Genomic DNA, 23385 nt, shown 5'->3' with positions numbered 1-23385 from the left:
TGTCATGAAAGACATCCTAGCAGGGAAAGATCAGGTTGGATCTCACTAATAGCTAGGGGTGAACAAAACAGCAAAGTAGTAAACTGAAGCAGATGATAGAAAAATCCATGAGAAACCAAAGCCCTAATTGAAGAGAAATTTGCTCCTTCTAACTTTTGGTTCAAGTGGGTACCCTTTCCCTTAAGCAACAGATGTTCCCTTATTTATGTCCTTGTATATCATAGAATCATAGAATGGTTTGGGTTGGAACAGACCTCCAAAGGTCATCTAGTCCAACCCCCTCTGGAGTAAGCAAGGACATCCTCAACTAGATCAGGTTGCCAGGACCCTGTTGAGCCTCACCTTGAACATCTCCAGGGGTGAGGCCTCAAACACATCCCTGGGCAAGCTGTTACAGTTTTCCACTACCCTCATGGTAAAGATGTTCTTTAATCTTTACATGATTGAATTCCTTTGGTATTAAAACCCATGATTCTGATAGGCCTTCCTGATAGTTGGCAGCATGGTGACTGCTGGCTTTTTCGTGTTGTGTTAACCAGCAGCATGGATAATAAAGATATAATTCATTAAATGACTCAGAAATGTTGAGATGATTTTAAATGTATCTTTTATATACACACACACATAAATGTTGTATATATGTATCTGAATGTGTGTGTGTGTATGTGAATGTTGTCCAGGGAGGTGTTTGGGGCGCTGTCCCTGGAGGTGTTTTAAGACCAGGCTGGATGAGGCTCTGGCCAGCCTGATCGAGTGTAGGGTGTCCCTGCCCATGGCAGGGGGGTTGGAACTAGATGATCCTTGTGGTCCCTTCCGACCCTGACTGATACTATGATACTATGATATAAAATGTTTATATACATATAATCAATGTTTGTGTCTGTCTATCTAATCACAGAATGGTCTAGGCTGGAAGGGACCTCCAAAGGTAATCTAGTCCAACCTCTCCCACAGTCAGCAGAGACATCCTCAATTAGATCAGGCTGCTCAGAGTCCTGTTGAGCCTCACCTTGAGTATCTCCAGGGAATGGGTCTCAACTACCTCCCTGGGCAACCTGTTCCAGTGTTCCACCACCCTCATAGTAAAGAACTTGTTCCTAACATCCAATCTAAATCTGCTCTTCTCTCATTTGAAGCCTATCTATATCATCTATATCTATCTATCTATTGCTATATCTATATATCTATATCTAATATATTGCTCTATCTATATACCTATATCTAATCTATATCTGTATCTGATCTTATCTGATCTATCTATCTCTGTATCACAGTATCACAGTATCACTAAGGTTGGAAGAGACCTCAAAGATCATCGAGTATCTATATCTGTATCTATCTAGATCTATTGCTATATTTCTATTGCTATTTCTTTATCTATCTCAACATTTTCATTTGTTACTCTGCTGCTTAGAATAGAATAGAATAGAATAGAATAGAATAGAATAGAATAGAATAGAATAGAATAGAATAGAATAGAATAGAATAGACCAGGTTGGAAGAGACCTTGAAGATCATTGCGTCCAACCTATCATCCAACACCACCTAATCAACTAAACCATGCAACCAAGCACCCTGTCAAGTCTCCTCCTGAACACCTCCAGTGATGGGGACTCCCCCACCTCCCCAGGCAGCCCATTCCAATGGGCAATCACTCTCTCTGTGTAAAACTTCCTCCTGACCTCCAGCCTGAACCTCCCTTGGTGCAGCCTGAGACTGTGTCCCCTTGTTCTGGTACTGGCTGCCTGGGAGAAGAGACCAACCTCTGCCTGTCTACAACCCCCCTTCAGGTAGTTGTAGACAGCAATAAGGTCACCCCTGAGCCTCCTCTTCTCCAGACTAAGCATCCCCATCTCCCTCAGTCTCTCCTCATAGGGCTTGTGTTCCAAGCCCCTCACCAACTTTGTTGCCCTTCTCTGGACACGCTCCAGCAAGTCAACCTGCTTCCTAAACTGAGGGGCCCAGAACTGGACACAGTACTCGAGGTGTGGCCTAACCAGTGCAGTGTACAGGGGCAGAATACCTTCCTGCTTCTGCTGGCCACATTCTTCTTGATGCTTATTTTCTGTCTTGAACTTTTCCATTAGCCAGGGAGACATAATGAAGTATGCTAATCTTTATTTCCATTCTCAGCTTGTTTGTGCTATGCAGTGCCTGGGCTACAAGGCTTAGCAGTTTTAAAAGGCAGCAGCAAATAAAGTAGTGAAGCACAACTACCTCCATGGCAATGGGATTCATGGTTTCCGTCACTGAGCATTGTAATTCATTTGAGACAGCTAATATAGCCTGAAATGCTGAACTGTAACTTTTAAATCCAGCAAAAAACAATAAGCCTAATTAAACTGCTTTTTCATTTGCTTCAGAAATACAGGCCTGGCCGATGTGATGATATTTTGAAATGGAAGCCCCCCAGCCTGAACTCTGTTGATTTCCGCCTGAAGATAACCAGAATTGGTGGAGAGGGGTATGTAATCTCTTCCCTTTTTAAATGTATAACACTCATGTGAATGTCCCTTTGCACTTAATCTCTCCTCTGATACTTCTTGACATTTCCTAGGGCTAAGCCTTTCTGTATTCTGTAGAATTTGTTCGTTGCAATATATAGGCAACAGTGGTGATCAGTGCTGTACTGAAACCAGTGGCAGATGTTTATAATGGAAATGTACTGAAATTGTGTAATGAAATTTCTTTTAAAAGTCCTTTTTGGATTTGGCACTGCTCCTTATGCTTTCAGATAGCAGACAGGCTATATTAGCTTAATCTCTTATATAATGTAACTGGTTTTCATTAGTTTTATGCAAAGTCATACCAGCCTAAGCTTTCTTCCAGTTTAGAAGTGACAAACAGCCACTTGTTTGCTTAGAGGAAAAAAAAAACAAAGCAGTTTTACTCAGTATTCTTAGATACTGCCTTTGAAACCATTAAAATCTTAATCAATACTAGTGCATCTCTCTGGTGAGACATCACTTGGAGTACCGTGCCCAGCTCTGAGGCCTCCAACACAGGAGAGCCATGGACTTGTTGAGCGGGTCCAGAGGAGGGCCATGAAGATGATCAGAAGGCTGGAGCACTTCCTGTGACTGAATGAATTGGAGCTGTTCAGCCTGGAGAGGAGAAGGCTTTAGGGAGAACTTGTAACTGCATTTCAATATTTGAAGGGAACCTACAGGAATCCTGGGGAAGGACTCTTTAGAAGGGCTTGTAGCAATAGGACAAGGGGCTGTGATTTTAGCCTGGAGCAGAGTACATTTAGGTTGGACATAAGGAGGAAGTTCTTTACAATGAGAGAGGTAAAATACTAGAACAGGCTGCCCAGGGATGTGGTTGACCCTGGTACTGGAGACATTCAATATCAGACTTGAGGTGTTCCTGGGCAGCCTAATCTAGTTGGAGCTGTCCCTGCTCACTGCCTGGGGGTTGGACAAGATGACCTTTGAGGGACCTTTGAATCTAGGAAGATGTGTAAATCTTTGCATTGCATCCGTTCTAAATACTGTTTGCCTAGTTCTGTCTCTGCTCACATTTAGTAGGGGCGATTTCATAGTATCATAGTATCAGTCAGGGTTGGAAGGGATCACAAGGATCATCTAGTTCCAACCCCCCTGCCATGGGCAGGGACACCCCACACTACATCAGGCGGCCAGAGCCTCGTCCAGCCTGGGCTTAAACACCTCCAGGGACGGGGCCTCAACCACCTCCCTGGACAACCCATTCCAGGGCTTCACCACTCTCATGGGGAAGAACCTCCTCCTCACATGCAGCCTGAATCTCCCCACCTCCAGCTTCATTCCATTCCCCCTAGTCCTATCACTACCTGAGATCCTGAAAAGTCCCTCCCCAGCCTTCCTGTAGGCCCCCTTCAGATACTGGAAGGCCACAATTAGGTCACCTCGGAGCCTTCTCTTCTCCAGACTGAACAGCCCCAACTCCATCAGTCTGTCCTCATAGGAGAGGTGCTCCAGCCCTCTGATCATCCTTGTGGCCCTTCTCTGGACACCTTCCAGCACCTCCACATCCCTCTTGTAATAGGGGCTCCAGAACTGGAGGCAGTACTCCAGGTGGGGTCTCACCAGGGCTGAGTAGAGGGGGAGGATCACCTCCCTCGACCTGCTAGCCACACTTCTCCTGATGCAGCCCAGGATCTGATTGGCTTTGCAGGCTGCAAGTGCACACTGAGAGCTCCTGTTGAGCTTCTTGTCCACCAGCACCCCCAAGTCTCTCTCCTCAGGGCTGCTTTCCAGCCAGTCACTGCCCAGCCTGGATTTGTGCCTGGGATTGCCTCGACCCAGATGCAGGACCCTGCACTTGCTCTTACTGAACCTCATGAGGTTGGCTTGTGCCCACCTCTCCAGCCTGTCCAGGTCCCTCTGGATGGCCTCCCTTCCCTCCAGCATGTCTGCTGCACCACACAGCTTGGTGTCATCAGCAAACTTGCTTTCCATGTTAAGCTGTGCCAGGGAGGGGAAGGGGAAGATTGAGTTACTCGGTTAAAGCTTGCCTTGGAAAAGATTTTGTTTGAAATGAAGTGAATTGATTTTAGGTTGCTCAATGTTTGAACGTAAGGGATTAATTTCAGGTGTCAGCTTTTCTTTTTCTTGGTGCCACAGGTGGCTCAAGAGAATTAAGTCATATATTGCTGACATATTCCAGAGTGCTAGTACTGGCCCATCTAACTTTTAGGCATTTGCACATCATGTTAATAAATACATTTGTTGAGTAGAAAGTATTGTAAGGATATGGAGTTTATACTCCACAATGTACTCAGCTGCTAACTGCTGAGCATTGCATGAGGTCAGAAGAATCTATTTAGATGTTTGTGTTTGAAAACACAACATTAAGTTCTCAGTAACAACACAGCTGTTTCAGAGAATATACATGAACATTTGAATATGACTTCCAATATAGTTATAAATAAATATACATATAATAAACACAGACATAACTAAAATCTGCTCAAACATTTCACAGTATCACAGTATCACTAAGGTTGGAAGAGACCTCAAAGATCATCGAGTCCAACCTGTCACCACAGACCTCAGGACTAGACCATGGCACCAAGTGCCATGTCCAATCCCCTCTTGAACACCTCCAGGGATGGTGACTCCACCACCTTCCTGGGCAGCACATTCCAATGGCGAATGACTCGCTCGGTGAAGAACTTTCTCCTCATCTTGAGCTGAAACCTCCCCTGGCACAGCTTGAGACTGTGTCCCCTTGTTCTGGTGCTGGTTGCCTGGGAGAAGAGACCAACCCCTTCCTGGCTACAACCTCCCTTCAGGTAGTTGTAGAAAGCAATAAGATCTCCTCTGTGCCTCCTCTTCTCCAGGCTAAACAATCCCAGCTCCCTCAGCCTCTCCTCATAGGGCTTGTGATCAAGGCCTCTCCCCAGCCTTGTTGCCCTTCTCTGGACATGTTCAATTGTCTCCATGTCCTTCCTAAACTGAGGGGCTCAGAACTGGGCACAGTACTCAAGGTGTGGCCTAACCAGTGCAGAGTACAGAGGCAGAATGACCTCCCTGCTCCTGCTGGCCACACTATTCCTAATGCAGGCCAGGATGCCATTGGCCTTCTTGGCCACCTGGGCACACTGCTGGCTCACGTTTAGGTGGCTGTCAATCGGGTCCCTCTCTGTTTGGGAGCTCTTTCATTATTAACTATTTCATGTTCATTTGGCTTTTATCTAAGTTACAGAACAGTATAATAAGGAATATTTCTTACTGAAAAATAAAAACAAATCAAAAAATGTCCATTATTTGACAGGTGGATTATTTTTGTTATAATGTTCTTAAGACTTCTGCTGGAGCTTTTAAATAGACTGTAGTAGCCTTTGATTGACCCTTAATGGGAAGGTTGTGAGTTCAAGCCTGCAGTGGGCAGTAGTGTCCTCCCTACTCTAGTCATGAGGTCTGTGGTGACAGGTTGGACTCAATGATCTTTGAGGTCTCTTCCAACCTTGGAGATACTGAATACTGAATACAGAATCACCATGGTTGGAAAAGATCTTTAAAATCATCAAGTCCAACCATTATCTAACTCTACCAGGGTCACTACTACACCACATCCTTAAGCACCATATCTAGATGGCTTCATAATACATGCAGGGATGGAGATTCATCCGCTTCCCTGGGCAGCTTGTTCCAGCCTTTGGTAATCCTTTTCGTATAGAAGTTTCCCCTGTCTAACCTAACCACCCGCTGGCATAACTTGGTGCCATTTCCTCTTGCCCTGTCAGCTGTGACTTGTGAGAAGAAGCCAACACCCATCTCTCTACAGCCTTCTTTCAGGTAATTGTAAAGGGTGATAAAATTCTCCCATATTCCAGCTAAAATAAGTGTATTACTCATAGTATGGAAATAATTATCTGGAGTAGTCAGTAAATACTGTGATACTTCAATATAGTAATGTTATGTTCCTTACACATGAAGAATCATTTGAGAAATCTGATAATTGATAAATAAGGCACAGTTCTTCCAGATACATTTCACTTCAGCTCAGTTGACACTTGACTGCTATTAGAATTGGAATTGGAATTGGAATTGGAATTGGAATTGGAATTGGAATTGGAATTGGAATTGGAATTGGAATTGGAATAAACCAGGTTGGAAGAGACCTTCAAGATCATCGCGTCCAACCTATCATCCAACACCGCCTAATCAACTAAGCCATGCAACCAAGCACCCTATAAAGTCTCCTCCTGAACACCTTCAGTGATGGTGACTCCACCACCTCCTCTGGCAGCCCATTCCAATGGGCAATCACTCTCTCTGTGTAAAACTTCCTCCTAACCTCCAGCCTAAACCTCCCCTGGTGCAGCCTGAGACTGTGCCCTCTTGTTCTGGTGCTGGTTGCCTGGGAGAAGAGACCAACCTCTGCCTGTCTACAACCCCCCTTCAGGTAGTTGTAGACAGCAATAAGGTCACCCCTGAATCTCCCCTTCTCCAGGCTAAGCAATGTAAGTGCATTCATCCAACAAAATGAAAAGTTATGAAGTATTGGGTGAAAAATAATAATATGGCATAGCTGGGAAAAAAGTATTTATGGTAAGTAATGGCCTATGAGATAGAATAGAAATAGAAATAGAAATAGAAATAGAAATAGAAATAGAAATAGAAATAGAAATAGAAATAGAAATAGAAATAGAAATAGAAATAGAAATAGAAATAGAAATAGAAATAGAAATAGAAATAGAAATAGAAATAGATAGAAATAGAAATAGAAATAGAAATAGAAGAAATAGAAATAGCATAGCATAGCATAGCATAGCATAGCATAGAATAGAATAGAATAGAATAGAAAAGAAAATAGTAGAATAGAACAGACCAGACCAGGTTGGAAGAGACCTTTGAGATCATCATGTCCAACTTATCATCCAACACTATCTAATCAACTAAACCATGGCACCAAGCACCCCATCCAGTCTCCTCCTAAACACCTCCAGTGATGGCAACTCCACCACCTCTCTGGGCAGCCCATTCCAATGGCCAATCACTCTCTCTATGAAGAATTTCTTCCTAATATCCAGTCTAAATCTCCCCTCGTGCAGCTTGAGACTGTGTCCTCTTGTTCTGGTGCTGGTTGCCTGGGCGAAGAGACCAACTCCCACCTGGCTACAAGCTCCCTTCAGGTAGTTGTAGACAGCAATAAGGTCACCCCTGAGCCTCCTCTTCTCCAGGCTAAGCAACCCCAGCTCCCTCAGCCTCTCCTCATAGGGCTTGTGCTCCAAACCCCTCACCCACTTTGTTGCCCTTCTCTGGACGCGTTCCAGCAACTCTTTGCTAAACTGAGGGGCCCAGAACTGGATAGCTTGTGCCCATTTAAACACAAACAATGAATAAAATACTCCAGGTTTAACTGCTTCAGTTGTTCATTGGAGTACCCAATTTATCGCTTGGTAAAATCTCATTTCATTGGGGGAAATATCAGCATTGTGCTGATTTCCAAGTTGTTGAGTGGGGTTTCAAAAGAAGCATTTTTAATTCTAGACTATAAAAAAGGCAGTTACTGATTTCTGAGCACTGCTGTAATAAAATGGTTGATTTCTAATCCTAACTACAAATTCAGTTATCCTGAACTGAATGGCTTACTAACGGCAATCCTGCCATGGCAGCATTAGTCTGCCTGCCTCTCCCCCATCCCACTGAGATGAAAAGCAAGCACTGTTACTAGCTTCAGCCTTTCAGGTAAAAAAGCTTCTTCAGTAATTCAAGAAGAAAGCTGTCATGCATTTGACAGCAAAGTAATACAGATTTAGTCAAAAGTACTCTTCCAGACTTTGTGTGTAATAATACTTATGGGAATAGAAGTTATGCCTTTGTGTTGGTCTCGTACCAACAAATGAGAGCCAAAATCTTTAAGTATTGATCTCAGATACTTGACAGCTTGAAACAATGAGAATGGAGATTCTCTGTCACTTCCAAGCTCTCTGTTCTGATTTGCTGACTCATCTTTAAATCTTGAAATGCAGATGTGTCTAAACCTGTGCTGTGAGCCTGTGTGATCTTGTCAAAGTTCACAGCCTAGCCAGTAGTGCCACAGCCTAAGCCTGTATAGCAAAGTCTCTAACCGTGCAGCCATTGTATTTATAGTTCCCTGATCACTTAAATAGTGAAAAAAAAAGCATGCAGGAGCATTATTTATTCAGTAGCAAGAGATTAGAGGACTGTCAGCTGTTGGACATGTCTTTTGGATGGCATGTGTAATTGAGATCCTGAACAATTGTAAACAATCCGCTGCATTTTTCATGTGAATAAAGGAGTTGCCTCTAGGGAGTTTGCCAGATTTTAGTCAGGATGATTATTTTCCATCTACCTAAAACTCCCTTGTGCTTTCAGTGGTGCATTTCCATCCATAGATCAGTCTGCAGTAGTAATGCTAACTGCAAAATAGCTGCCGTGTTTCACCCCAGATGTTGCTCAATTATGGATGAATAACCATTTGGCTTTATCTAGGGTTCAGTTATCCCATTGATACCAGAGGGAGCTTCGCCATTCAAGTAAAAAGAACCATTTGGCTTCTGATGTATGAAGTACCTTTAGAATGAGCATCCCTGGAAGGATGAAGACTGCATAACAAATAACAAACATAAAGGCAAAGGCAGGATTTCTGTAACCTTGGTGACCTAATGCTGACACTCCTGTTCAGTGTAGATTTTGAGAGCAATTGCATTAGTGCACCTTAGTGAATTACGGTGTATCAGCTGAGCCATGGTAATTGTCCCCTGTGTATTGTCACAGTCCAGCCTGTCCAAGCATCAGCATGAGGGTTAGATTGACTCTTTATGTTGTGTTTGCATGAATTTCCACTTAGGTTTTTCTCCCAATCTCTTCTCATCACATCAATATAGTCACATCCCCTTAAAACAGACCAAAGCAAACCCCAAACTCAAAACACCCTCTTTCACACACAAAATCCAACACAGTTAAAACCTTAACTAAATCAGCAAAACCAGGGAGTGCCTCGTTGTTTATCTGTGGGGAAACACAGCAGCTGAACTTCGAAGTCCTCATGTTATGTGTGTTTTAAAACAACAGACCCACTTCTCAGCACTTCTCCATTGTTTCAGGTTTAATAAGGTAATGGTCTTATGTCAGCAGTGTGAACTGGAGCTTTTTGATCATGTAAAAGTGCCTTGATTTATTTTCTAAATGATGATGATCTGCTGGAGAGCAGCCCTGTGGAAAAGGACCTGGGAGTCCTGGTGGATGATAAGTTCCCCGTGGGACAGCAATGTGCCCTTGTGGCCGTGAGGGCCAGTGGTATCCTGGGGTGCATTAAGGAGAGTGTGTCTAGCACACTGAAAGAGTTGGGGCTGTTCAGTCTGGAGAAAAGAAGGCTCTGAGGTGACCTCATTGTGGCCTTCCAGTATCTGAAGGGGACCTACAAGAAGGCTGGGAGGGACTTCTTAGGATCTCAGGTAGTGATAGGACTAGGGGGAATGGAATGAAGCTGGAAGGTAGGGGAATTCAGGCTGGATGTGAGGAGGAAGTTCTTCCCCATTAGAGTGGTGAAGCCCTGGAATGGGTTGTCCAGGGAGGTGGTTGAGGCCCCGTCCCTGGGGGTGTTTAAGCCCAGGCTGGATGAGGCTCTGGGCAGCCTGATGTAGTGTGGGGTGTCCCTGCCCATGGCAGGGGAGTTGGAACTAGATGATCCTTGTGCTCCCTTCCAACCCTGACTGATTCTGTGATTCTATTCTCCTATTCATCCTAATTCCCTACCCTTGTAAACCTTCCCTGCTACTAATATTAAATTTGTTAAAAAATTTACTTCTCCTACTTCCAAACTGCCTCCAGATTATTTTTGGTAGATTTACCTCCAGTCTCTTCAAGGGTAAGGGGAGGAGTTCTGTTTCTTGCTACCACCTGAGCTCTTAAACTCCAATTCAGGCTTAAACCACTACAGTTGTACATTACAGGGGGTCTTTCCAGCACACCCCCATGGCAGCTGCTCTCTTGGTGGACAGAGATGATACATCTTACCTTACCTTACCTTTGTTGAGACACTCCTCAGTTCTTGATGTAATCATCCCCTCCCCAGGTGATTTGATGTTCACAGAAAGGCTTTGCTCACATAGAAAATAAAAGGAGGAGGATGTAAACACATCAACAGCATTTCCAAATGACCTTAGGAGAAGGGAATGTGGAGGATATTTAATTGCTGTGTGCAGTATCTCAGTTATCTTCTGTGTCCAATTTTGGGCTCCCCAGTTCAAGAGAGACAGGGATCTGCTGGAGAGAGTCCAACGGAGAGCCACAAGGATGATTAGGGGACTTGAGCATCTCCCCTGTGAAGAGAGACTGAGAGACCTGGAGCTGTTTAGTCTTGAGAAGGGAATCTGATCTTGAGAGGGGATCTGATCAATGTCTATGAATTTCTGAGGGGTGGGTGTCAAGTGGAGGGGCCCAATCTCTTTTCAGTGGTGCACAGTAATAAGACAAGGAACAACAGGTACAAACTGGAACATAGAAGGTTTCACCTCAAGATGAGGAGAAACTTCTTTACAGTGAGGGTGATGGAGCACTGGAACAGGCTGCCCAGGGGGGATATGGAGTTTCCTTCTTTCTTCTTTCAGAACCCACCTGGGTGCATTGCCATGCAGACTACCGTAGGTGATCCTGCTTTGGCAAGGGGTCTTGGACTCGATGATCTCTGGAGGTCCTTTCCAACCTCTCATGTTCTATGATTCTATGATCTCACAGTCAGGACTGTTTTTAAACAGCTGAGATGTTTTTTTTCCCCAAATGTCTGACTCTCAGAATATTTCTTAGAAAAAAGAAACAAAAAAAGCCCATGCCAGCTCTAGGCCTTATTTAAATATCACAAATATCAAATGAAAATGTCTACACAGTGCCAGATTTATAGTAGCATCCAAACCCAGAATTTCTTAAATGCCCATGCTTCCTTTTACAGCTTTTTAATTAGCCTGTGCAAGTCCCTGAATTTTATCTTTATGAGATGTGCTAAAATCAAAGTACAGGCAAGGCTTTGATTTTATTGGCTTTGAATTAATATCTTACTGGGTCAATTCAATAGCATCTCAAATTAGAGAGTGCTACCAATTGTATAGAGGATCTTGAAGTATTGGAAAGAAGGAAGAATTTTATTGCTCTTAGAGAAATAGTAATAAAGGCTTGGTTTCTTTTAAAAAGTCATCTGAAGGAGACATAAACTCTTTGTTACTAGCAAGTCTAAATTGGTTTTTCAGTACATCCATGATTTGGTAGACCACATGGGGGAAAAAGAAATCACACAGTGTTTAGACAAAGTTCTGTTTAGCTTGGTTGTTGTCAAGCTCCTCAGTTTAGGAAGGATGTTGAATTGCTGGAGCCTGTCCAGAGAAGGGCAACAAAGTTGGTGAGGGGTTTGGAACACAAGCCCTATAAGGAGAGACTGAGGGAGCTTGGATTGCTTAGCCTGGAGAAGAGGAGACTCAGGGGTGATCTTATTGCTCTCTACAATTACCTTAAGGGAGGTTGTAGACAGGCAGAGGTTGGTCTCTTCTCCCAGGCAGCCAGTACCAGAACAAGAGGACACAGTCTCAAGCTGTGCCAGGGGAGGTTTAGGCTGGATGTTAGAAAGAAGTTCTATACAGAGAGAGTGATTGCCCATTGAAATGGGCTGCCCGAGGAGCTGGTGGAGTCACCATTACTGGAGGTGTTCAGGAGGAGACTTGACAGGGTGCTTGGTTGCATGGTTTAGTTGATTAGGTGGTGTTGGATGGTAGGTTGGACATGATGATCTTGAAGGTCTCTTCCAACCTGGTCTGGTCTATTCTATTCTATTCTATTCTATTCTATTCTATTCTATTCTATTCTATTCCATTCCATTCCATTCCATTCCATTCCATTCCATTCCGTTCCATTCCTAAACAATATCAGGTAAAGTACAGTACATTCAAGGCCAAGCAGGGACTTCAGATCTTGACAGCAGGGGCTAAACATCTTGGAGACAGTGGTAATTAGAAATTAATAACCAAATGTAAGTATCATGACTGCAGGCAAGTGAATGCTTTCCTTTTGTTCAGTGTGATGTTGTCCTTTTTGTTCTGTAAATTAGAGCTCAAAAGAGGCAGGAGGCTGCTGCAGGTTCAAAATAACATGATATTCTTGATTTGCTGTCATAAAGCGATGTGCTCTGTAACAGGGTGGCTTATCCTTTTTATAAGCTACTCATGCTTATCCTTTTTATAAGCTAGTCAGTCTTCTATGTTTAAAGAAAAAAACAACTGATAACTGATTGGAAAAATCATGCAAGTTAATTGGATCAGCTAAGATCTGTAGAACTGACATGAGAATGTGTTTGGCTCAAATTTTCCTGCTTCCTTCTCTCTTTCAATTCATAGTATCATAGTATCAGTCAGGGTTAGAAAGGACCACAAGGATCATCTAGTTCCAACCCCCCTGCCATGCCCAGGTACACCCCACACTAGTTCAGGCTGGCCAGAGCCTCATCCAGCCTGGGCTTAAACACCTCCAGGGACAGGGCCTCAACCATCTCCCTGGACAACCCATTCCAGGGTTTCACCAATCTCATGATAAAGAACTTCCTCCTCACATCCAGCCTGAATCTCCCCACCTCCAGCTTCATTCCATTCCCCTTCTACATGATTCCTAAATTGTTGGTTTAGGCTGGCCTTCTCACCTGTTTGCAGAATGCTCATTATCAGAGAACACAAACTTCTTTCACATGCCATCAGTCACTGAGAGTCATTTACAAATCGTACCCTGGCGATAAAGGTCGTAATTCCATATTCCTCTAGCCTCCAAAGATCACAGGCAAGATTGGGGCTGCACTGCTGTTGGACGCAGTGGAGTTATGAGGCAGAATGCAGGCGGGTTGCTTAGCCTGGAGAAGAGGAGACTCAGGGGTGACCTTATTGCTCTCTACAACTACCTTAAGGGAGGTTGTAGACAGGCAGCGGTTGGTCTCTTCTCCCAGGCAACCAGCACCAGAACAAGAGGACACACTCTCAAGCTGTGCCAGGGGAGGTTTAGGCTGGAGATTAGGAGGAATTTCTACACAGAGAGAGTGATTGGCCATTGGAATGGGCTGCCCAGGGAAGTGGTGGAGTCGCCATCACTGGAGGTGTTCAGGAGGAGACTTGATGGGGTGCTTGGTTTCATGGTTTGGTTGATTGGGTTGGATTGGTTGATGGGTTGGACACGATGATCTTGAAGGTCTCTTCCAACCTGGTTTATTCTATTCTATTCAATGTCACACAGCAGTTATGGAACAAATAAGATGCTGCAGATAGATGCACAGATGCATAGTGTTGGGATGACGGCAGGAGGGGTGCAGGTTCGAGTGTGTTCACTGCCTTTGTGGCTGTACTGTTGTTGAAGGAAGTGTGTGCTTTGAAGCTGCTTACTTTTGATGGAGTAGTGAGAGTTGAAATGAAAGTAAAGAGGCAATTTGTTTAGCTATTACCTTCAGGCATTCAATTGTTAACCACAGTAGGTCTTACTAGTTCTGAAGAAATGTAGAGGCAGGGTGGTGCAAAGTGATCTGGAAGCAATATCGTTCTGTGCACGAAGAACAGCGTGGTGGCGTGGGAAGGGAAGGCACAAATACTGCCTTGGTAAATATATGCATGCACAACTGCCATTGTTGTCATTGCAATGGAAAAGAGTAGACAGACATTTTACCCAGACACTATACTCTATGAATATGATACATAAATATTTATGCAGTATAGTAGCATAATCTACAAGAAGTGTAGTGTAAGGGCAGTGAAGAGAGACTTCAGAGCTCTGTAGGTTTCACCTCAGGGGTGAATCAGATTAAATGTGAGCCAGCAGTGTGCTCAGAAGGCCAGGAAGGTCAACAGTATAATGTGACTAGCAGGACCAGAGCAGTGATTGTCCCCCTGTGCTCAGCACTGGAGAGGCTACACCTAAAGTAGTGTGTTCAGTCTTGGGGCCCTCACTACAAGATACTGAGGTGGTGGAGTGGGTACAGAAAAAAGCAGTGAAGGTGGTGAAGGGTCTGGAGAACAGGTCTCAGGAATAGCTAAAGGAGTTGGGATTGTTCAATCTGGAGAATAGTAGTCTAAGGGCAGACCTTACTGCTCTCTGCTGCTGTCTGAAAGGAGGTTGTAGCGAGGAGGTTGTTGTTGGGGCTCAGTCTTTTCTCCCATGTAACAAGTGATAGGATGAGAGTAAGTGGCCTCAAGTTGCACCAGGAGTGCTTGAAATGGATATTAGAATAAACTTTTCACTGAAAGAGTTACCAAACCCTGGAGTAGGCTCCCCAGGGAGGCAGCTGAGTCACCATCCCTGGGGGTTTCAAAAGACACAGAAAGGTGGTCCCAAGGGACTTGGTTTAGCACCAGACTTGATAGAGTTAGATATAATGATTTTAAAGGTCTTTTCCAACCAAAGTGATTCTGTGATTCTATATTGCTTATGGGAGGGTATTTAAAAACTTTCCATAGCACTCCAGTGCTGAAAAACTATTTTCAAAGTAAGGCTTTGAATCTAACCTCTATTTATACTCTGGTGCATGGAACATAATGTTGTACCTTCCACAACTAATACTCAGGATGCTCTTGGAATTTCTAATGTTGGATTTCAAAACGAACTGAGCCTCATCTTTTTTGTGTGTTCAAGTGGCAGCCTTGGGCAATCTCCATCTGTCAGATAATTATTCTACTTTAGCTACTCATTCCTCCAGATTTTTAAAAGCCTTGCCTCATATCATCCTAAAATTATCTCTAGGCTTGCAGAATGGAATTTAAATGCAGCCTTGTATGTTTTGTAGACCTTGTTTCTGCTTTCTTTTTTAACTAGCTGCCACCTTAAAACAGCCTTTCCATTTGCCCATGTCAGCTGTCATAATGCTTATCCACTCTCTTAAAGGTCCAGTTCTATCTGTAAGTAAGATCAAGAAAAGTTCCCAAATACCACATGCCTCTAGAATTTTCTCTCCCCTGCACTTGTCTGCACTATTTTACATTTCAGTGGATTGGTTTTTTTATTCCTGTTTGTCCATGTAGCTTCCATTTCTTGCTGCTTGTGAATATGGTAATTGAGGGCCGATGCCATCCCCAGCTGAACAACTGTAAGGTAAAATCTGAGAGAGAGAAACAGGCAGTGAGGAAATGATAGAATGGAATGGAATGGAATGGAATGGAATGGAATGGAATGGAATGGAATGGAATGGAATGGAATAGAATAGAATAGAATAGAATAGAATAGAATAGAATAGAATAGAATAGAATAGAATAGAATAGAATAGAATAGAATAGAATAGAATAGAATAGAATAGACCAGACCAGACCAGGTTGGAAGAGACTTTTAGGATCATCGTGTCCAACCTATCATCCAACACCACCTAATCAACTAAACCATTCAACCAAGCACCCTATCAATTCTCCTCCTGAACACCTCCAGCGATGGCAACTCCACCACCTCCCTGGGCAGCCCATTCCAATGGGCAATCACTCTCTCTGTATAGAACTTCCTCCTAACCTCCAGCCTAAACCTCCCCTGCCATAGCCTGAGACTGTGTCCTCTTGTTCTGGTGCTGGTTGCCTGGGAGAAGAGACCAACCTCTGCCTGTCTACAACCGTCCTTCAGGTAGTTGTAGGCAGCAATAAGGTCACCCCTGAGTCTCCTCTTCTCCAGGCTAAGCAACCCCAGCTCCCTCAGCTGATCTTGGGCTTCAGCAAAGATGGCTTTGGCTTTTTCAAGGAAGAGGTAGTTAGCATCCCATGGCAGGTTCCCTAAAATGCAGAAAGGCCCAGGACAGCTTCATCAGAATCCACAAGGACTTACTTTTCAAGTGTACAAGGAAGACAAAAAGGTATGGCAGACAGATGGCTGGCTTGAATGGGAAGTTCCTGAGTCATCTCACACAAGATGGAATGTGTAAACAGGGACAGGCCTCTGTGGAGAACATAAAATTAGTGTTTAGGTGCAGAGGGAAGGAATTAAGAAAGCCAAAGCTCAGATGGAGTTGAAGTGAAGAACTTTTGTAGGTACTTTTATAAGGAAGAAAAACTGAACTAAAATGGTGTACTGATGATGCAGCCCGGAGATGTGGTAAGAAAAGACAGAAGAAGGGCTGAGGTATGCATAGTGCTGCCTTTGCTTTGGTCTTGACTGGCCTCTGAAGGCCCTGAACCTCATGGCAGAGTGCAGAACTTTTTAGGATGTCAGGTAGTGATAGGACTAGGGGGAATGGATCCAAGCTAGAGGAAGGGAGTTTTAGATTAAACTTTAGGAAGTTCTTCCCCATGAGGGTGGTGAGACACTGGAACAGGTTGCCCAGGGAGGTGGTGGAAGCCTCATTCCTGGAGGTTTTTAAGGCCAGGCTGGATTTGGCTCTGAGTGACCTGATCTAGTGTGAGGTGTCCCTGCCCATGGTAGCGGGGGTGGAACTAGATGATCCTTGAGGTCTCTTCCAACCCTGACAATTCTATGATTCTGTGAAATTAATTACTAACAACATGTGAGGAAGTTCACGTTAGGGACTGCTTAAGCAAACTGGACTATTGGAGGGCAAAGCTTTGAAACTGAAGCAGCAGCTCTCATGGCAAGGATGGCCAGCTGATAATTGGGATGCAAGTGGAACTGGTGATTCGTCACCTCTCTAGCATTTGTGAGACAGCATCTGGAGTTTGGGCTCTCCAGTATGAAAAAGATATTATGCACAGGAGCAAGTTCTGCAGACAGCCACCAAGACAGTAAGGGGATTGGAGAACATATTAGACAAAGAGAAGCTGAGAGAACTGAGTATCTTCAGGCTGAGGAAGAGAAGGCTAGATAATGCTTTATTGCTGTTTACTGCTCCCCAATGGCAGAGAAGATGGAGTCAAGCTGCTCAGAGATTCATGGTGAAGGAATGAAAAGCAGAGGACACAAATTGTAGAAGGAGAGGAGAAATTGTGTGAGCAAAGTCACTGTAGTAGGCTGTCAAGTTATGCCTTCTCCATCTTTGGAGACATTCAGAAGTTGACTGGATATGGCTGTGAGCAACCTGCTACAAACTGGAAGCTGGCACTTTCTTGAGCATGAGGTAGATGATATGTAAAGGTCCTTTCCATGATTCTGTGATGACTTGTAGATCAGTTGTTAAGTATTTTGCAAATAACATGGAACTGCTAGACATTTAACTATTGGGTGTTTGTAAGTAGCTTTGCTTTTCTTTCATCATGCTGCCTTTATGCCTGCATCAATTTTTCAGAGTGCTTGCTGCGTGTACATTTGATTTACAAATTGTGGGATTGTCCTTCTAGAGAACACTTTTGAGTTGCAAAGTAAACCAACATGCATGTTTGTGATGCTCTGGAATTTGACACTGTTCGTTGCTGCACGCTGTAAAGATTTGCCAGATGCATAATTTCATAACTGGCTGATTTAAACAGGGGAAATGCTCCTCTTCCTTTCCCTATAGCTTGAACAATAGATACACAGCTCTCAGGATGAAATTGGTTTTGTGAATGGATTTTGCTTTTGCACCAGCAGAAATTAACTTTTGACATCATATTACTTAAGGGAGAGAGTGTTCTTGAACATCCTCTTCAAAGTGCTTTTAAGGGATTTTTACATAGGAGCTTCTTTGAAATGCATTTATGCATTTGCTCTCCTTCAGGTAAGGAGTGTTTGCCAGATTTTGTGAGTGTGCCATAAACAATACCTTAATTCAGAATATTTTTCCTGTCTTAATTGCCTCCAGTATGAATTAATATTCAGTTGTTGGGGGGGGTGGTTAGTTCATTGCTTAATGAGATTTTATTGTCTGTTTTCTTGAGTTTACAAACTCGTTGTAGGAGAGAGCATTAGTATAAAATTGTTAGAGGTCTGACTATTAAGTTGTTTTCCATTGTGTTTAGAATGAAAGAAACATGTATTTAAGGGGGGAAAAAAACCCCCTCAGCTGAGATGATTTTCTTGCATATTGTGATGTATTTCAAGGAAGACTAAAGCAAGCTCAGAGGGGAAAAAAGTTGTCACCGTGGTAGAGTAGAACAGAGTAGACAGCCAGATATATTGTACACATTTTGAACTCTCCATTGGTCATACTCTGAGTATTTTATTATTTAATCTGCAGATAATACTGGACTCACAAATCATAACAGGAGAGGTATCTGTACCAAACAATAAATATACTAAAGATAAAAATAATTCATGAGAGTAATAGGTCCAAGAGTACCGTCGTTTGCTTTGATACCATCACACTGCCTTGGAATTGATTCAGGAATCAGAACTGCAGCTTTTTTTGTGCGTTCTCTGAACTCAGAGGGACTTCGAAATCAGCAAAACGTGTCAACAAAATGAATGACCCTGATGCAGGTGGTTTGCATTTCTGCCATGAGAGTGTTATCAGTGTAGTTCTATACAACTGTGGGCTTCTAAAACATTGGGAGATCATCAGTAGCTTCACCTCCCCCATTTGATAGTGGGGAGCAACTCTTGGTACGTGCACTTATCTAGTAACCTCAGAGACATTAGGAAAAGAGACCTGTGTAATTACTTTTTAGAGTAATTATCCAATATCTCTGGTTTTGTTGAGACTCAATTTATGATGCTTTATTAAAAGGGGAAAAAAAAAAGACATGTGTATGATAAGTGTTTTTTAAATTAGCATTTCAAGCAGTTTGTTTTCTGAGGAAAGAGATTGAATTTTTTAGTAGCTCTTACTTTAATGACTTAGGATCTGCCATAGGCTTGGTGAATTAACACTTGCCATTATTTTTGGCTAGCAGTTTGTAGGTTTTGGGGCGGGGTTTTTGTTTTGGTTTGGTTTGGTTTTTTCCTGGGTAAAGATGCTTATCCTATTGCAGAAACACATTGAAATTGGCGAGGCTGTAAGTGCATGTTTCTGTCTGTGGGAGGCCAATTTGCATAATCAAAGCCTGGTGAGTCAATGGTAATGAAGAATCCAGGTCTTTTCCCACCTAAGCAATAGGGAGAAGAACAGGAACTACTTTGTATGGAGCTTGTGCACAGAGTCCACTTCGACAGGGAATATCTAGTGCTTTGTGAAAAGCATTTAATAGTTCTCAGTAGAGATTTGGTTCTATGTGACAGCAGATGTAAGCATGTCATCCTGACAGAGGATCTCTAAAAGGCCCAGATACCTTATTTTCATACACTTTCATGCTTGCTTGTCTTTAACAAAGACAGTCTTTTGACACTGGGAAGTACAAACACAGTTTTGTTCTGAATTCTATTCTGAAATCAACTTCAAGACTTTTATATTAAACACATGGAAGATCTGTTCCTTCACAGGACCTACTTGATTTTTAGCATTACTGTATATATAAGGAATATGTGAGACTCTTGAACATGTCCAGAGAAGGACAACAAGGCTGGGGAGTGGCCTTGAGCACAAGCCCTATGAGGAGAGGCTGAGGGAGCTGGGATTGTTTAACCTGGAGAAGAGGAGGCTCAGGGGAGACCTTATTGCTCTCTACAACTACCTGAAAGGAGGTTGTAGCCAGGAAGGTTTGGTCTCTTCTCCCAGGCAACCAGCACCAGAACAAGAGGACACAGTCTCAAAATGCACCAGGGGAAGTTTAGGCTGGAGGTGAGGAGAAAGTTCTTCACTGAGAGAGTTTTTAGCCATTGGAATGTGCTGCCCAGGGAGGTGATGGAGTCACCATCCCTGGAGGTGTTCAAGAGGGGATTGGACGTGGCACTTGGTGCTGTGGTTTAGTAGTCACAAGGTGTTGTGTGACAGGTTGGACTTGATGATCTTTGAGGTCTTTTCCAACCTGATTGATTCTATAATTCTAAATAAGCCTTTGATGCCCAGATTTCCATGGTTGTGAGCTGCTTCAACTTCATGTGAATTTAATCACATTTTAGAATTTATAAATATATATATATACTTCTGTGCATATGTGTCTGTGTATATACACCTGTATATATATATATATACAGGTGACAACTGCAGCTTTAGGTGGTAAAATTAGAAAGAGAAACATACATATAAAAGAGTTCCCTTGACTGAATCAAAACAACTCTCGTCTTCCTCTTCATGTTTGCATGTGGGAACTCTATCTCCCTTTTGTCATACTTGGTAGTTGTAAAGATTATCCACCTGTCATTAAGTCAGTGCTAGGTCCAATTTTTAACTCTTTTCATCTGAGTATATTTCTTAACTGGACAGTCTCCTGTTTTGTTATTTTCCCTTCCTGAGCAATATGGTTTTCAATGGCTTGATCTCACTCGTGCTTCACCAAGCAATGTTTCATCACAGGCTTATGAGTGGTAGAAAAGTTGTATATGACAAATCATGAAGCAAACACCAGTGTGTTCCTCTATTTTGTGTGTATAGGCTGAATAATTTGTTCATTCCCTTGACTGCAAAATCCATATCTCACAGAATCACAGTATCACTAAGGTTGGAAGAGACCTCAAAGATCATCGAGTCCAACCTGTCACCACAGACCTCATGACTAAAGCATGGCACCAAGTGCCACATCCAATCCCTCTTGAACACCTCCAAGGATGGTGACTCTACCACCTCCCTGGGCAGCCCATTCCAATGGCTAACAATTCTCTCTGTGAAGAATTTTCTCCTCACTTTGAGCCTAAACTTCCCCTGGTGCAGCTTGAGACTGTGTCCCCTTGTTCTGATGCTGGTTGCCTGGAAGAAGAGACCAAACACCTCCTGGCTACAACCTCCCTTCAGGTAGTTGTAGACAGCAATAATATTTATATTTGTGGAGATGCTAAATATACTAAATATTTGTGGAGATGCAAAAGCATGTGAAGCATTGGGGAATTTAGAGAGGATTCTAATGTTCTTGAAAGCTTAAAGGCATCATCACTCATATAGTTTCATAGTTTCATAGTTTCATTCAGGGTTGGAAGGGACCACAAGGATCATCTAGTTCCAACACCCCTGCCATGGGCAGGGACACCCCACACTAGATCAGGCTGGACAGAGCCTCATCCAGCCTGCTCTTAAACACCCCCAGGGACGGGGCCCTCGACCAACTCTCTGGACAACCCATTCCAGGGTTTCACCACTCTCATGGTGAAGAACCTCCTCCTCACATCTAGCCTGAATCTCCCCACCTCCAGCTTCATTCCATTCCCCCTAGTCCTATCACTACCTGAGATCCTGACAAGTCCCTCCCCAGCCTTCCTGTAGGCCCCCTTTCAGATACTGGAAGGCCACAATTAGGTCACCTTGGAGCCTTCTCTTCTGCAGACTGAACAGCCCCAACTCCTTCAGTCTGCCCTCATAGGAGAGGTGCTCATATGCTAGTCACCCTATCTATTGTCAGATCTCCTGATCTGTGAGAGATCTGACAGTGAGAAATTTTATGTTACACAGTTTAAATGAGGACATTATTACATGTGCCCCAAAAAGCACTGCATATATCTGTATCAGTTCTCAAGATGGGGAGAAAGATGAATCCCAAAGTGAAAACTCACTCAGGACAGCATGGTACATTAGTAAGGAAACGACAGTCCTCAGCTGTACCCAGCAGATGGCATTTTTCTCCCTTATAACAACTAAATATTTTCAAAAGCTATCATTCTTCTCTGTTTTCACACTTAAAAGTAAAGCCTTTTTTCTTCCCCCCCACAAAGTATTAAAAGATTAGACTGTGAGCAAACAGCAGTGGATTATAAATGAAATAAAATGTGTATATCTCTAATTACAGGGTAGGGAAGACTGCAATGAGGAGAGTAAAACCAGGGTAGTGAACTTGCTTTGTTGATTTTCCCCCCCTCTCCCCTTCAAGCCTGCATATCAAACCCATCATATTTCACAGATGTATATGAAAAGCACTTCACTTTGGGGTGAATTTTAAAGCATCAAATATCAGATGCTGGAGTTTTATATCTTCTAACTCAGGAGTACAACATTCTGCTTGTAAGTGGGTATTCAATGCTGGGAGATCATTGGATTTGGAGGGCACAGATAGGGGGGCTCAAAAGTAAATTAGATATCCATTAATGGAGGCTCTGAACTATTCTTCTCCATCTAGAAAGGAAGATTCACTGTGAGCATGTTTAACTCTTCTCAAGTAATGTACTGGTAGCTGTGATACTTATGATCTGTGCACAGTTCTGATTCTGGACTCACTCTTGTGAGCTTTTTCTGCTGTCATTCAAGAAGAGAAGCAGTCTGTCAGTCCTCACTGAGCAAGATGTTTGTGCTTAGTTTCTCCATTAACTTTGATAAAAATGTGCACACATTAGGTTTGTGTTAAGAGAATTGTGTTTCAAAAGCTCAGTTGTGCATTGTGGTGTTACTGATTGGACTCAATGATCTCAAAGGCCTTTTCCAGACTAAATGATTCCCTGATAAACTGGAATAATATTTTGGGTTTAGAATTGACATTGGTATGGCATGTAAATGCTGAAAGCTGAGACAGGTTGTAAGTGCAGCTTGCTTGAAGAGCACAAGTATCAACCTTCAGTTACTTAAATGAATCCACTCAAACCAGGTAAGCAGACTGGTCACTGTGCTCATTTACTCAGCCTTACAACTACCTGAAGGGAGATTGTAGCCAGGTGGGGGTTGGTCTCTTCTCCCAGGCAACCAGCACCAGAACAAGAGGACACAAGCTGCACCAGGAGAGGTTTAGGCTGGATGTTAGGAAGAAGTTCTTCACAGAAAGAGAGGTTGGCCATTAGAACGGGCTGCCCAGGGAGGTGGTGGAGGCACCATCACTGGAGGTGTTTAGGAAGAGACTGGATGGGGTGCTTGGTGCCATGGTTTAGTTGATTAGATGGTGTTGGATGATAGGTTGGACTTGATGATCTCGGGGCTCTCTTCCAACCTGGTCTGGTCCATTTCTATTTCTATTTCTATTTCTATTTCTATTTCTATTTCTATTTCTATTTCTATTTCTATTTCTATTTCTATTTCTATTTCTATTTCTATTTCTATTTCTATTTCTATTTCTATTTCTATTTC

General features: G+C 43.1%; 1 protein-coding gene across 1 annotated transcript in view; it reads left to right on the top strand.

The window, feature by feature from the left end:
* The window catches only part of RNGTT (RNA guanylyltransferase and 5'-phosphatase), a 319301-nt gene that overhangs the window by 217588 nt on the left and 78328 nt on the right, over nucleotides 1-23385 (top strand). Inside the window, exon 13 of the mRNA XM_068149390.1 lies at nucleotides 2364-2464. Within this exon, the coding sequence (XP_068005491.1) occupies nucleotides 2364-2464 (101 nt within the window). The remainder of the gene's footprint in view (nucleotides 1-2363; nucleotides 2465-23385) is intronic.

This window comes from Melanerpes formicivorus, unplaced genomic scaffold (assembly GCF_026170545.1).
Source record: "Melanerpes formicivorus ecotype bairdi unplaced genomic scaffold, bMelFor1.0.p_v2 SCAF_2, whole genome shotgun sequence".
In the NCBI taxonomy this organism is placed as follows: domain Eukaryota; kingdom Metazoa; phylum Chordata; class Aves; order Piciformes; family Picidae; genus Melanerpes; species Melanerpes formicivorus.
The sequence above is the reverse complement of the archived record's forward strand: the minus strand, read 5'-3'. Positions and strand labels throughout refer to the sequence as shown.